At 45.0% G+C, this 14,442-nt stretch overlaps 2 protein-coding genes across 2 annotated transcripts; both read left to right on the top strand.

Moving 5' to 3' along the window:
- The first annotated feature begins 832 nt into the window (after positions 1-832).
- frg1 (FSHD region gene 1) lies at positions 833-8,279 on the top strand. The gene is made up of 9 exons (XM_083692885.1): positions 833-966; positions 1,136-1,203; positions 1,429-1,551; positions 4,842-4,899; positions 5,403-5,517; positions 6,073-6,177; positions 6,389-6,480; positions 7,723-7,833; positions 8,105-8,279. Exons 1-9 carry the CDS (start codon positions 908-910, stop codon positions 8,139-8,141), a joined length of 768 nt encoding a protein of 255 aa, XP_083549011.1. The 5' UTR covers positions 833-907; the 3' UTR covers positions 8,142-8,279.
- An 812-nt stretch (positions 8,280-9,091) lies between these two features.
- On the top strand, positions 9,092-13,394 carry asah1b (N-acylsphingosine amidohydrolase (acid ceramidase) 1b). The gene is made up of 14 exons (XM_083693333.1): positions 9,092-9,208; positions 9,353-9,399; positions 9,750-9,840; positions 10,036-10,122; positions 10,287-10,365; positions 10,600-10,674; positions 10,822-10,867; positions 11,026-11,170; positions 11,410-11,464; positions 11,661-11,742; positions 12,012-12,143; positions 12,312-12,435; positions 12,547-12,603; positions 12,731-13,394. Exons 1-14 carry the CDS (start codon positions 9,134-9,136, stop codon positions 12,818-12,820), a joined length of 1,185 nt encoding a protein of 394 aa, XP_083549459.1. The 5' UTR covers positions 9,092-9,133; the 3' UTR covers positions 12,821-13,394.
- The last annotated feature ends 1,048 nt before the right edge of the window (positions 13,395-14,442 follow it).

The following is a 14,442-nucleotide window of genomic DNA, read 5'->3' as shown; positions in this document are numbered from 1 at the left end:
GAGAAGGATGGATAACACTATAGTGCGTCTTTTTTTGTTTCGTTTCACTCGTTTTGTTTCGTGACTCAAGTACATACATTGACAAAATGTATGTACAAGATTGTGTAGGCTATCAGCAACTTCAGTGTAGCCAATCATTTGTTGTTAGTCAAATGGTCCAGCCGACAACTCCTGCGTTTCTCCACAGTGTACACTTCCCCACATGAATCTAAAATTATAGGATTGGTATAAGCATGAGCACTAATACAGCATTATTCCCAATAGTATTCCATGTGGCAATGGAAAAGCACACAAGTACTATATATACTATATATATACTTCAGGAGAAGGGTGGAGAAACGGAATGGAGCAATTGACTTCAGTGATCCATGTAAAGCACAGTGTCCCCCCTTGTGTGTGTGCCTTCTCGACTGCAGGTGGTCGAGTGCCGCCTGGTCGCGTCTCACCACAAAGGGCAGGTCACACAGGCTCCTGTCTCATTTATTCTACTTCCTGACAATGTCAACCGATGATTTATTACCTCCTGATTGGGCCATTCCTCCTTAATAGGGTGTCTTTCGCATAAATGTTTGTTTAAGCGCATCTTTCTCACCCTCTGGAATTCCAAAAGCTCCCCAACCAAAAGGCTGTTTCAGGTGTTTGAGAAACTCAAGTGGACTCTAGGGCTCTGTGCGTCATTTACAGTACCTATTTGCCTGCTCCATAATAAGGAGAGACGACAAAGCTCTCCAGCTCTACACCAAATCAGTGCTCTATAGTATTTGCGGTGATAAGTAAATCCCGCTCTTTTCAAAATGGATTGACATTTGGTGCTGTCTGTGCCTCCACAGCCACCGTACTCGCGAGTTTGTTTTCCTATTTGTCAGACTGTTTTGTTTATCTTGTTAGCTCGCCATAATCTGAAGTTATGGCTGAATATTCACACGTAAAATCAACCAAACTGGTACTGAAAGGTCTAAATAAGGGGTGAGTCGATTCGTAAAAAAACTGATCAATTAACGGCATATCTAGCGACACACGAGTACAGTGAACCTAGCATGCTAGCAAGCCTAGCTAAAAGCAATCATGCTTGTTTTTGACTTCAGTCCCATTTAAACAGATGTCGTGTTCTAATGCTGTCCTTTAATGATGACAGAAAGAAGAAGAAGCACAAGGACAAGAAGAGGAAAAGAGAGGATGCGGAGGAGAAGCCCGATGTTGTTGGTATGCGGTGATGGGCAGAGTTGACAATCAATTTAATCAGTCTATTACGAATCTGTACGACCCTGGTCAGTGTCTGTTGCATGGCATGGTGACGGTTGGTTGTCAAGTCATACAACTGCCGTACAGTAGAGTGTTATCTCTGTCTACTCTACCAAAGAGGATGCAAACCTATATGTCCGATCTGTGTGTCCTAAACCTGTGTCCTCCGTTCTATCTACTGTGCAGGGGGGTGGTGGTGCGTCAGCTGCTTTGGGGAGATCACAGGAACTGTTGCCATCGAGATGCAGAACAACTCCTACGTTCATGCCCTGGACTCAGGGTTGTTCACCATTGGTGCCCCACATAAAGGTAAGGAGAATACTGTACGCTGCGTCCTCATTCTCGATGCTTTCCCATTAGTGTGCTTACTACATCACCCATCACAGTTGAATCACATGTCACTCCAGAAACGTGAATAAATCACACATCACTCCAGATAATGGAATGAATCACACGTAACCCCAGATATGTGAATAAATCACTTTCCACTGTACACTTACCATGTATGGCATTGAACTGTATCTTCTTTCAAATGTCTTGATCGTTTGAGAACAAACATTTTGCAACGGGCGGGGGTAGGTACGTAGGTAGGTAATCACATTTCAAGCGCCCGCCGTCGTCAGGTAATCACGACAACAACGCAAAGGTGTCATTATCTTCTCGAGAAAAAGTGCGGCCTGGACAGGTCTGGTCTGCCCGACTGCCTCCAGTAGTTGGGAGTAACACAAACTAATCAAGGTGAGGAAACACCTGCGCTGACAGCACTCACCTGCTGGGGGCAGTCAGGCAGACCAGACCTGTCCAGGCCACACTTTTTCTCGATAGTAGAAGATGATGATCGGAGGTCACTCTCCGTGACTCGACCCGATTAAAACGTGACTGCCAGTCCCAGTCAGGTTGCAGCAGCAATAGTCTTAACACTGATCTGTGCTCTCATACAACAGCACATTAATTTGAGGTTATAATAAGAGAGCAGACAGCTATGTCGTCATGGTGATCAAACTGATATGCACAATGCTCATACGTCACAGTACCGTAAGTTATCTTGGCGTTAGCCCTATGAGCCGAAGCCTAGGCGTTAGAGCTGGGAGTTCATGCAAGTCTCCCATTCTCAGACAAGCTCACCTATCATTCAAACATAGTTTGTTGAACTTGTGCAGATAGACCTGCGTCACAGTCAGTTGAGGAGGGCTCTGTTTACTCTCATAATTGTAAGGTTTGATTTTGAAACTGGTAGCCCGTGCTGGATGCTGCGTTTGTTTGTGAACTTAAACCGTTTTTTGTGGGGTTTTTTGGTAGTACAAGCAGTGCCATTTTCAGCCCTATCACAGTTGCTAATGCATTCTTCAGATCCAACTTCAGATGCAAACTGCCAGAATTAGGCTCTTCAGAATTGAGCTTTAAACGATTACCCATTGTTAAACCGCACAATAGAAATTGTCGAGAAAAAAAAAAAAAAAAAAATCGAGTGTTCCCTTTTGGAATAATATTAGTTTTGAAATGCCAGCCTGCTTAGTATGCAGGCCTAAATGCTATTATTAGAAATGGCTGCCTTTGACTCACAGTAACTGAAATTATGAGGCAGAGGAAATGGAGCCAGTAATTGTGAAGAATTAATGAATCCCAGTAGATGATTGCAGAAACCTCCTGGGAGCCAGTTGCCTCACATTCCCACACTGAGAAAGTAAGGAAAGAAAAGAGTCATAATGGAAGTCGTGTTCCATTAGCGTGGCTAGCCTGGCAAAGCGGGAAGGCAATTTTTACTGTCCTTTCATTTGTGGAGGAAAGCGGTGACAAAAAAAAGGACGCGATAATTGTTTCCTCAGATTTCATTTTCTGCTTTTCGATGACCAGAGGCTCGACACGTGCCGGGACCGAGCCTCTGAAATAAAAACCATTTCGTCTCGAAGTGGTTGTATAGGTTTGCTGCATTTTCTCTCCAAATCAATTTGAAATTACATTCTAAGAGAGTGGACACAGAAAATAAAAAGGGAGTTACTGAATGACCGTATTGTTCCAGAATCTATAAGCAAGTAATTTCTGCTCTACTGGGGAGGTAATGGTTTAGAGAGGGCGCAGGGATGCCTCCTCACACACAACAGAGCTTAATCTATTCTCTGTCCTCTCAGCCACGTTATTGAATATTATCAATATGAATCTGTCGCCGGGGACAATTTATGGGGGTCTGCCCATGTGCAGAGAGGGGGTGGGATGGTAGAGAGCACCGAACTGGATTAGAATGCAAACACAGCAAATAGGGGCAGATAATGGGTCTGTCTGTCTCTCTGCTTATCTCTTGTCCGTCTCTCTCTCTCTCTCTCTCTCTCTCTCTCTCTCTCTCTGCCTGCTTGTCTGTCTCCTATTTCTCTCCCTCTCCCTATGAGGGCAGAGTCAGGCGGGTGCACAAGAGGTCAAAGTGAGTCGGGGGTTGGGGAAGAGCGGGTAGCCAAAGAGAAGTTTTAAGGTGCTTCTCTGCCTTATAGTCCAGACCTGGCTTCTTTCCAAAGCCGGTCGTTCTTCGGAGGTTCATTCAGCTCCCGTTCTAAAGAGAGACGGTGAGAATGGTGAGATTGAACCATCTCTGGTTCCCCTGGGTGGGCGCTGGTCTTCTGTATGCATACAGGCTCCTCTGGAGGAGATGAAAGAAGACGGGAGAGAGGTAGCATTAGAGAGAGAGAGAGAGAGGGGCGGGGGGGGGGATTAGAGGGATCCCCTTTTGAGATTTTCAGTTAGAGCTCCAGTCTGGGGATAATGTAGCCCTCAGGCGGTGAGAAAAGCCCCCTCAACCTTCCACTGGATGAAGTTGCTCTTGCCCTCGGTTTGTCCCTCGGAGGTCACCGGGAGACATATGTAGGTTTGGGATAGAGGGTGAAAAAACTCATTAATGAAGAAAAGGAGACCAGGATAGGAAGTCATTTCAGAGCAGGGAGATGTAACAGCATTCCATGCTTTTACGTTATTAAAAAAACAACAACTCTGTAAGGCCCTCGTCATGAAGGAAAGGAGATGGAAGCCATTTCAGAACATAGAGACACAAGAGGCCTTCATGTTGCTTTTGTATTGTACAGCTGTCAGACTCATGGTGGGTGTGATGACTCTACACAGCAGCAACACAGCAAGAGAGTGTATGTGAGGTTGTGTGTTATATAATTCACAACAGAGTATTGGTAAAACATGAAGGCTCTGTGTCTCTGGGGTAGGTCTCCTGTGAGAGGAAATTGTGCACATTGTCTTCTTCCTGCAATGACACGTCATTATTGAACCGTGATACGCTGAAGATATGTCAGGAGGTTATTATTCCAATAGTGTGACAGCAGAATGCTAACTCAGGCAGAGAGAGCCCCAGTGTTTTTTTTTTTAATTATTATTATTATTATTTTTATTATTATTATTATTATTATGTTGTAATCCCTCTCTGCGCCCTGTCTTTGGTCCCGAATAAAAAATAAATAGAAAAAAAACTAACCTAAAGACTTCTAAAAAAACAAAACAGATAATAATCTTCAATGGCAGCTAATCCCTTCAACCTCATCTGATAAGAATATTGATTGGTGACTTTTCAAAGGAGGATTATTTTTATTTTTTTTAATGTGTTTCAGAGGATGAAGGACCTGACCCACCTGAGCAGTTCACCGCCATCAAACTGTCTGACTCCAGGTGAGTTTAGAAGAGAACTTACTTATTTAACCTAGCACTTAGTTTACTTAGCATTGTATTCCACACCTAAACTACTCGTTTTGTTATAAAATAGAATGCTGCAGCAATGTTATCAGTTCTGAAGCCCTGTATACCTTTTTTGTAAGCATTACATCTTTGTTGTCATTAATTTCAGATACATTTTTAATGCACCCATTTCGGGGAGCTGAGGTAGTTGATAGTTTTTTGCTTCATTAGGATAGAGATAGTAGAGATTGACAGGAAGGATGGGAGAGAGAGAGGAGGGATGACATGCAGGATATGTCGATGGCCGGAATCGAACCAGGGACCTTGCGATGATATGGTATGCGCCTTAGTGTGCTACGCCACTTGAGCGCCCCAGGTAGTTAGTTAGATAGTTGAGAAACAGGATATGTGTGGACAGATAAAGAGACAAACTTTAGATCGATAAAGGTCCTACAAGCAGCCTGTAAATGATGAATCCCTTTGTCCTCTGTCTTCAGGGTAGCGCTGAAGTCTGGCTATGGGAAGTACCTGGGGATCAACTCTGAAGGCGTGGTTGTGGGACGCTCTGACGCCATTGGCTCCAGGGAACAGTGGGAACCCGTCTTCCAGGACGTGAGTGGTGACGCCAGCTGTCAGTCAAAGTCGAACCGGCTCTCGCCGTCCGTCGAAGTTAACGTCTTCCCGTAGTTGTGTCTATGCAAGAGTGAACTAGGGTGACGTCACAAAGAACATTCAGTTCCATCTTTTTTTCCTCAACACCACTCATTTCCGTCAAAGGTTGAGTTTGTGGTTTAGCGCTAAAATGCAAGGGGTTTCAACAATGCGTTGGATTTCGATGAAGCCAGGGGCTCAATGCGCTTCACAGCCAACGCTATTGGAAGACAATGAGCAAACATGGTTCATCTCCTGCAGAGCTGGTTGTGTGCTCTGAACGTGCCAGGAGTGAATGTGTCTTCATCTTGTGTGCATCACACACACACACACACACACACACACAAAGGCTTAACACTTTCCTTGGAACGTGTAATAAGGCTTTTTACCCGGGAATGGAATATCAGCGTGAGATGACACTCATCCGCCAGCTTATCCCTCTGTTCCATCTCTCTGTTTTCCGCCCCGTGTTCTCTCTCTCTCTCTCTCTCTCTCTCTCTCCCTTTGGTTTCCCAGGGTAAGATAGCCCTCATGGCAGCCAATAGCTGTTTTATCTCGTACAGCGAGAGCGGAGACATCGAGGCCAAGAGCAAGACGGCGGGGGAGGGAGAGATAGTGAAGGTGAAGTATACGCCCGCGCGCGTGTGCGCACACACACACACACACACAAACACACTCTGTGGAGACGGGATGAAAAAACACATCCTGCCTTCCGAACATTACTAGAGGTTGTTGCTCTTCCGCATGCGACTGTTTTCACTTTTCTTCTCTCCTCTCTCTCTCTCTCTCTCTCTCTCTCTCTCCCTCCTCTCTCTCTCGGGATGATGAACAGATCCGGTCGTGCACAGAAAGGGAGGTCAAGCGGAACGACGACATCGCGGACGAGGACAGGGGCAACGTGAAGAACTGCGAGGTCAACTATGTGTGCGTAAACCCTACCTACCCACGACAGTCACACACAAATTCACCCACACAACAGAGATGCACCAGCAATTCTGCTCAGAGAACAGTGCAGTAATGCAGTCTAGCCATATATTCACATGAGTTCAAGTGTGCGTGCGTGTGTGTGTGTGTGTGGTTTTTCATCCTGAGCAGAGGCAAAGGGGGTAGGCACTGTGTGACCTTCTCTAGACAGACAGTCAATTCCGTCCCGTTGCTCCCCCCCGACAACCTTCCGCCTCGCTCCGGCGAGGTTTTGACATCTAAATCACCGCCCCGGGGCGCTCGCAGAGAGAGGACGCGAAGGGTGGTTGACGACCAGACAGGCCGACCACCTCATCAATCCCACGCCTTTAAAGGCCGATTGATGGGCCTTCCGCCGCAGAGCGCGGGGGGTGGGGGGTGGGGGGTGGGGGAGGGGGGTGAAGTGGCGGAGGCAGAGCGCGGAGACCACTGCCTGCATTTTTTTTTTACGGGCCGTTTGCGGCCCATTAGGTTTCCGAGGCAACACGCACACAAGGTTGTTCCACCATGCCTGGCGTCTTGTTTTTTTTTTCCCTCTCTCTCTCCTTCCCTCTCCTCCTCCTCCCTCTTTCAGGAGAATGGCGGGGAAATGGACTCATCATGTTGACGTGACGATAATGGCTGTCCTTGAGCCTGGGCGGATGTAGTACTTAGCTGTGTGTGTGTGTGTGTGTGTGTGTGTGTGTGTGTGTGTGTGTGTGTGTGTGTGTGTGTGTGTGTGTGTGTGTGTGTGTGTGTGTGTGTGTGTGTGTGTGTGTGTGTGTGTGTGTGTGTGTGTGTGTGTGTGTGTGTGTGTGTGTGTGTGTGTGTGTGTGTGTGTGTGTGTGTGTGTGTGTGTGTGTGCGCGCGTGTGTGTGCGCATGTCTGTGTCCGTGTGCGTCTCTTCTGAACCATAAACCACTGTCAGAATACCTACTGCTACAGGGCCTAAGTGTCATTAACGTGCCCGATAAAATCATTTATTTGTCGGTAGCCCTGTTGAAGTCAGTATTTATTTACTATTACAGCTGTTCACTTCTAGAGATGTGTTGTGCTTTAGAATGCAAGTCTCTCTCTCTGCTCATTTGTCATTGATAATGTGGCAGTCAGCTTTATGTCCCGTCACTGAGGATGCCAAGTTCAGTGAAGTCATTTGAACCTTTACTGTGTGTGTGTGTGTGTCCTACTGTAGTGTGTGACCTGCCATGTCCCTGTGTTTTCCAGTAAGAAGTTCCAGAGTTTCCAGGACAGGCGTCTGAGGGTGAACGAGGAAGACAGCAGCTCGCTGAAGAAAGCCAGGGTCGACGGGAAGTTTCACGAAACTCTGTTAGACAGGTGAGGAGAGAGAGAGAGAGAGAGAAAGAGAGATTTTTTTTTTGTAATTATTATTTTACCTGTCTGTACACGTACTGCAGGAGTAGTACAATAATCAGTTGAACTGCAGAGACATTGTCAACATGTTTGAAACCCGTTTGTGACTCACAAGCTGACAGTAGTCACACAGATAAGTGTGCAGATTATATATCAGCTGGTGGATAAAGGAGAGGAGTAAAGTCTGAAAATAATGTGTTCTGTTCTTTGTTTGTTTGTTTGTTGTCATCCCCAGGAGAGCCAAGATGAAAGCAGACAGATACTGCAAGTGAAGATGTCGATTATCAACACAGCTTTCCAATTTCTTGTTTTCGCTTTTATGAAAAAGCATTTTTTTTTTTGACTGATTAAGGATTTAATGTACATGCTCACCTTTTTATCATGAATAAATTGTATTTGGTCAAGAAAAACGCCAATTTTGCTGTATGAGTTTGCAGTTCCTCTTACTCAATCCCTCAAAACGAAGATAAGTAACCCTTGCCCCAACCTGGCGTCATAGAGGATTTGCCTGCTTGTTGTAATGGATTTCATTACTCCTATCTCGTCTGTCAAACAAGAACACCGCAGTAGCGGGTGGTCATGGTGACCTGGACGGTATTCAGGAGGAGGACATTAACCCAGTGACCTATCATGTGCCTCCTGTACAGTAGGGCCCTGTTTCAAAACTCTGACAAAGCATCCTTCCTTCCTTTCCCTTCTTGAATAAATCACTAATCTGACATGACTAGATTGTTGAAAGCAATGCAGTGGAGTGCTTGTGTTGACCAATCCAATCATGTCAGATCAGTAATTATGTCAAGGAAGGAGATACCGTAATCAAACAGGGCTGTGATCTGTCATGTGTTTTAGATGTTTTTGTTCAATGGTGTCACTTGGCACGACACCTCTGACCCACTTAGTATTTTATCATGTGTCTTTTTATTGACAAGTCATGTGGGTGTGTGTTTGAACTTCCGTATTTTTTGACGGCGGGGGTGACGGGGTTGTGATGAGACGGCATGATATCACTTCACAGCATTAAGCCCGCGATCTAACACGATATTCTTGATTATCTTCTAGAAGTAAGGGAAATAACACAACATGAGTACGGCCTTTTTATATTTAAATATATATTGACAGTGTTGTCACCTGATGACATTCAACCCCCCCCCCCCCCTGATATAATGGTACGATCCTTTTACCGAGCAAATCACGAGGAAAACATACTTCCGTATTTAGAATACAGGAACACACAAACGCACTGCTTTGACAAGGGAGCTGAAAGATGGACCGCTTGTGTTGTCTTCTCCTAATTTCTTCTTCTTTGTCTGCGATTGTATCAGCCCAGTTTGTGCCACCGGTAAGCTTATTCGGGAGGGTAATGATCATGTTGTTATCGTAGATTTTGGTTGTGGCAGCTAGAGTTCACAGGTACACAGTGATCGGAGCCTGTTGGTCAACTTCTTTGTTCGTTGTTTTCTTCCATCGTTTTTTTGTTTTACAGTTTACAGAAGAATGTCGCAAGGGCATGTATCCACCTAAAGGACCGACGTAAGTGTTTTTTAGAAGTCACGTATGTTGTCACCCTCATGGATGTCGTGTTATGTTTGGGGAGGCACACTTTCGTTGGCAGTTGCTGTAAATGCAACACTGTGTGCTTGAAAACCTCCTCCATCTGTTTCCCATTGAGGATCACTTTAACTACCACCTGCAAAACTAACCAAAGGACACATTCTGTCTTCATTTGTGGCAGCTATAGCCTCATTTAAAAAAAAGAAAGAAGATAGAACCCGGCATGAAAATGCACCCCAACATCCCCTCACAGCAGCAGTTGACAGTCAGATAACAACGTGTATTGGTCGTTGTGCAACAGTCAAACCGTACCTGTGCTGTTCTGACAGGTTCCAAGGAGCTGTCACCTGGTACACCATCGACCTGGACATGCACCCTACTGAGAGATGGAAGGCCCTCATCACTGACAAGAAAGACGATGTGTGTGAGAGCAACAGTTACACATTTAGAATCCTGTTCTCGTCTTCTTGTCCTGCGTTGTGGTCATTCGTATTGTAATCCTATGGTGAAAGCATAGAGATGGAAGCGTAGACACTGTTCCTGCACAGGTCTTCTTTGCCAATTTAGCTCACCTCATTGACGTGATCAGTATACGATTTTTGTGTTTCGATCTAGTTGGTCCTTATGATCCAAGCCATCAGAGACTTGGCCGATGCCTTCGTCCCCAGTGGCAAGCTGATCGATTTGGTAGACAAGGATTTGGTGAGTGGGTTGGGTTCGTGCTGCTCTGAACACTTTTGTTTTCATCATAAAATCATGTCAATGTTTGATGCACACACCATTGCCATAACCTATGACTTATTATGCCATTTCATAACTCATGACTGCCTGTTGATCTCATCCCGTTATGGTTATATGTCCTGCAGCCTTTGTTGGTGAACACTCTCCCAGACCCTTTCAGAGACGAGATAAAGGGAATTGCCACTGCCTCTGGACTTCCTCTTGGTAATCATCAAACCCACAATTGTGACTGTCCTTTGGTCTTCCATCTTGTGACAGTCCTCAATCACTATTTTTCTAGACGATGTATGCTCCTGCATTTTCCAAAGACCCATGAGTCTCTCTCTGTCTCTCTCTCTCTTACACACACACACACTCTCTCTCTCTCTCTCTCTCTCTCTCTCTCTCTCTCTCTCTCTCCCTCTCCTTATTCTGACATCATCTCTTGTCCCACCCTAGGTGAAGTTATCCTCTTCAACGTCTTCTACGAGGTATTCACTGTGTGTACGTCACTGGTAGCAGAAGACCCTAATGGTAAGCGTATGTAATACTATGGCAGGTTTGAACCAACACAGTGGTTGTGCAAATGAGGCATTACTGTCGGCCATGATATTTGAACTTCAGGCCTGTCTGCAATATGATTTGTATCACAGCTTTTTGTTTGACCTTGTTTTTCCATAGGTAACCTCATCCATGGGCGGAATTTGGACTTTGGACTCTTCATGGGGTAAGACCTTTCATGTTATAAATGCTAGGTTTGTTAGTGTCCAGTCTGAAGGCCATTATTCTGTAAAGCCAGTATGATTTGGGCTGTTTCAGCAACATTTAGTCTAATTTCCAGTCAGTTTAATCTCTCTCTCTCCCTCTGTCCCCCCGCCACCCTAGCTGGGACATGAAGAACCGGTCATGGTTGATCACAGAGAAGCTGAAGCCTCTGGTGGTCAACCTGGACTTCAGAAGGGGCAACAAGACTGTCTTCAAGTCCACCAACTTCGCAGGCTATGTGGGCATGCTGACTGGCATCAGGCCTGTGAGTTTGTCAGCTTCTAACTCTTGAAAAAGCTACGGGGTGTGCAGACTTTTGCTCTAGCCAAACACCAACGCATCTGTTTACTTCTAATCATCAAGAAGAGTCTGTGTTAGTGCAGGGCTGGAACAAAAGCCTAGCCTCTCTAGGACCAAGATAAGGAATCCTCTTTTCTCCTGTCATGATTGAGTGACGTTGTCATTTGCATGGGTGATCATCCCTTGTTCTCGTTCTCTCTGAAGCACGCTTTCACTCTGACCATGAACGAACGCTTCAGCCTCGATGGAGGATACATTGGTGAGCTTCTCGACTCATGTCTGTCTGTCTCACTCAATTACTGCATTCCAGACACATATCGACATATGGGGAGCACGGAATGTTAAACATTAAACGTGTGTGTGTGTGTGTGTGTGTGTGTGTGTGTGTGTGTGTGTGTGTGTGTGTGTGTGTGTGTGTGTGTGTGTCTGTCCGTCTGTCCTAATCTGTCACACAGGTATCCTGGAGTGGATCCTGGGGAAAAGAGATGGGATGTGGATGAGCTTCCTGACTCGCTCCGTCCTGGAGAATGCTACCAGGTACTCTAACTAACTTTGTGAAATATACGGGAAAACCTAACTCTGCCTGTTATTGAAGATATGCACATCTTCATTTTGGCAATACTCGACAAAATGGGATAGATAGCACATAGATACACAGATAATTGTGGGTGTGGAGGACCGTAGAGAGAGATTTATCTGTATCCGTCTCTATGGTGGGGACCCTCAACATTCAAGCCAAGCATCGTCACTTGACTTGATTTCATTGCTCTAAAACATGATCCCTCTCCTCCTTTCCGTGTGCCTAGCTATGAGGAGGCCAAGACCCTTCTGACCCAGACCAAGCTCCTAGCCCCAGCCTACTTCATCCTGGGGGGGAACCAGACAGGACAGGGCTGTGTCATCACCCGCTCCAGGGTGCTCAGCCTCGACGTCTGGGAGTGAGTGACTACACACACACACACACACACACACACACACACAGTGACTTTGCACCCTGAAGGCGACTTCATATTGACATCCAAACTAACATAAAAGCCATGATAAAGAGTAGCCTATATTGTTAGATTCTGGATTTATAAAACATGTTCTTTTCTGTTCTTTTTAAGGATTGACCTGAAGTTGGGCCGCTGGTACGTTCTCGAGACTAACTACGACCACTGGAAGGAACCGCTGTTCCTGGACAACCGCAGAACCCCCGCGATGAAGTGTATGAACCAGACCATGCAGACAGTGAGTATGACCACACACACACACACACACACACACACACCGTAGACCATGAGTACAGCCTCCACCAGTCTTCTACTTTGGATGTTGACTATATCTTTCTCTTCTCCCTAGAACATCTCCCCTAAGACTGTGTATGACGTGCTGTCGACAAAGCCAGTCTTGAACAAGGTAAAACCTCATTTTCCCTTTCATTGAAATCCTTTATTAGTCAGCAAATGCATGACTTCTAAGGGTAGATCAATAGCATTTTTATTTGAGTGACACTCTTCTCCCTCCCTCTCTGGTCTATCCATAGCTGACCACATACACCACGTTGATGGAAGTGTCCAAGGGTAGACTGGAGTCGTACATCCGTGACTGCCCCAACCCCTGCATGCCCTGGTGAAGCTCCCTAACACAGATCCTAGATCAGCTTCTAAATGCACTATTGCACAGAACGGAGGTGGTGGAGAGATGGGCTCAACTGACCTAGATACAGAACTGGATGGGGAGGCCCCAGTGGCAACAATTTAAAACCTTTGCACAGTGACTAACCACTAAGATCCAAAGATTTCTGCCTCACAACCAAGTCCTTGATAACAGGCATTTCAATAATGTTTTTTGTTCGAACACAATTCAGGTAGACAATATCTCGTTTGTTGGAAATAATGAATGCTTATTGCCTTGCCTTCAACAGCTTTAGCTTTTTTTTTTTTTTTTAGAATTGTATGAAATCAAGAGTATGAATAAAATAGAGATGATTTTTAGTTGAATGAAGTTGAACAACACTGTGTTTTGTATGATTTATTTTCTAACACGAGCCGATGGGTTTGTTAGTTGTACGTGTCTCGCTGTGAGATGAGTCTGTTCCATTCTAACATCTCATTTCAGTGGTATCGACTCACGTAGCTCTTGAGATATTGACTCACATTCCTATGTTCCTCTAATGCAATGTTTCTCTTTGAAAATAAAGATTTTCCAATTAATTGTCTCTTCTTTGATTCCTCAACAGTGTTACTGTTACTCATTTCATTTAATGAAATAGGTCAATTTGTTGTGACAAGACAGCCTACCATTTCTAATACAATTGGAATAGTGGATTTGCCAGGAGGCTATTTGTTAAAATTGCATTCCATCTGCCTCACTGAAACCTAATCTTATGCTTCAGGTCCAATGGTCTTTGAAGATATCAATCAATTGATTATAAAACAAACATTTTGGTCAGTAAGACCTTCAGTGATTCATTTCTTAATTGTACCCCCTTCATAAAACAATACATTGATGTAAATTCACAAGCTGACTGGAGGAATTAAATCCCCATGTGAAATGGAACTCCATTTCACAAGAATCCTATCTTAACAAAAGCCTGTATAAGAGACGGTATCACACTTTCCTGGTTCAACAAAGGCATAAGGACCTCCGCTCAGTGATAGGAGGATGGGGTAATACTCTCTTTTCAACAGCTGGCTGCTAGGATCCAACTTCCTCACCCACTTTTTCAAACATTTCCAGGTCAGACACGACAGCCTCCCAGCAGGGAGGTAGACCACAGCCATGACCTCACCTGCAAATGTTGGCAAGATAGAGTGGGGTGAGAGACTTCATTTCATACATATACCCTCGTCTTCAAACCTTGATAGGAAATTAAGTCCTGAATGTTTGCTCTAAACTGCAAGATGACCTTTGCCTTGTGATTGATCATGAACAGTTGGGAGAACTCTACTTGGCATAGAATGATGCAGTTTAAGTTGCTGCACAAGGTATGCTTATACACCCGAGAAGCTCCATAAGATGCTAAATATTCAACATACTGCCCTCGGTGTGAGACTGAGGAGGGCATGCATGTTTCTGGGGACAGGAGGGAGGGAGTCCTACGTGACGTTAGGGTACAAGGGAATCAGGGAGGTAGGTATTGGAACTTGTTGTTCATGTTCATATTGTATGTCGACTCGTGTTTCCAGTGGAACATTTTCAATAAACAGAATGTAAAAAAGAAAAAGTCAAAAGTTCCATCACTTTATTCATTCA

Source organism: Argentina silus (genome assembly GCF_951799395.1).
Source record: "Argentina silus genome assembly, chromosome: 21".
NCBI classification, from domain to species: domain Eukaryota; kingdom Metazoa; phylum Chordata; class Actinopteri; order Argentiniformes; family Argentinidae; genus Argentina; species Argentina silus.
This window is presented reverse-complemented; position numbering and strand designations above follow the sequence as displayed.

Coding starts and splice junctions, on each gene's coding strand:
- frg1 (XM_083692885.1), top strand. CDS start 908: ATGGCTGAATATTCACACGTAAAATCAACCAAACTGGTACTGAAAGGT. Junction 6,178..6,388: donor GGGAGGGAGAGATAGTGAAG/GTGAAGTATACG, acceptor GATGATGAACAG/ATCCGGTCGTGCACAGAAAG. Junction 6,481..7,722: donor AACTGCGAGGTCAACTATGT/GTGCGTAAACCC, acceptor TGTGTTTTCCAG/TAAGAAGTTCCAGAGTTTCC.
- asah1b (XM_083693333.1), top strand. CDS start 9,134: ATGGACCGCTTGTGTTGTCTTCTCCTAATTTCTTCTTCTTTGTCTGCG. Junction 9,841..10,035: donor TCACTGACAAGAAAGACGAT/GTGTGTGAGAGC, acceptor GTTTCGATCTAG/TTGGTCCTTATGATCCAAGC. Junction 12,436..12,546: donor TGAACCAGACCATGCAGACA/GTGAGTATGACC, acceptor TCTTCTCCCTAG/AACATCTCCCCTAAGACTGT.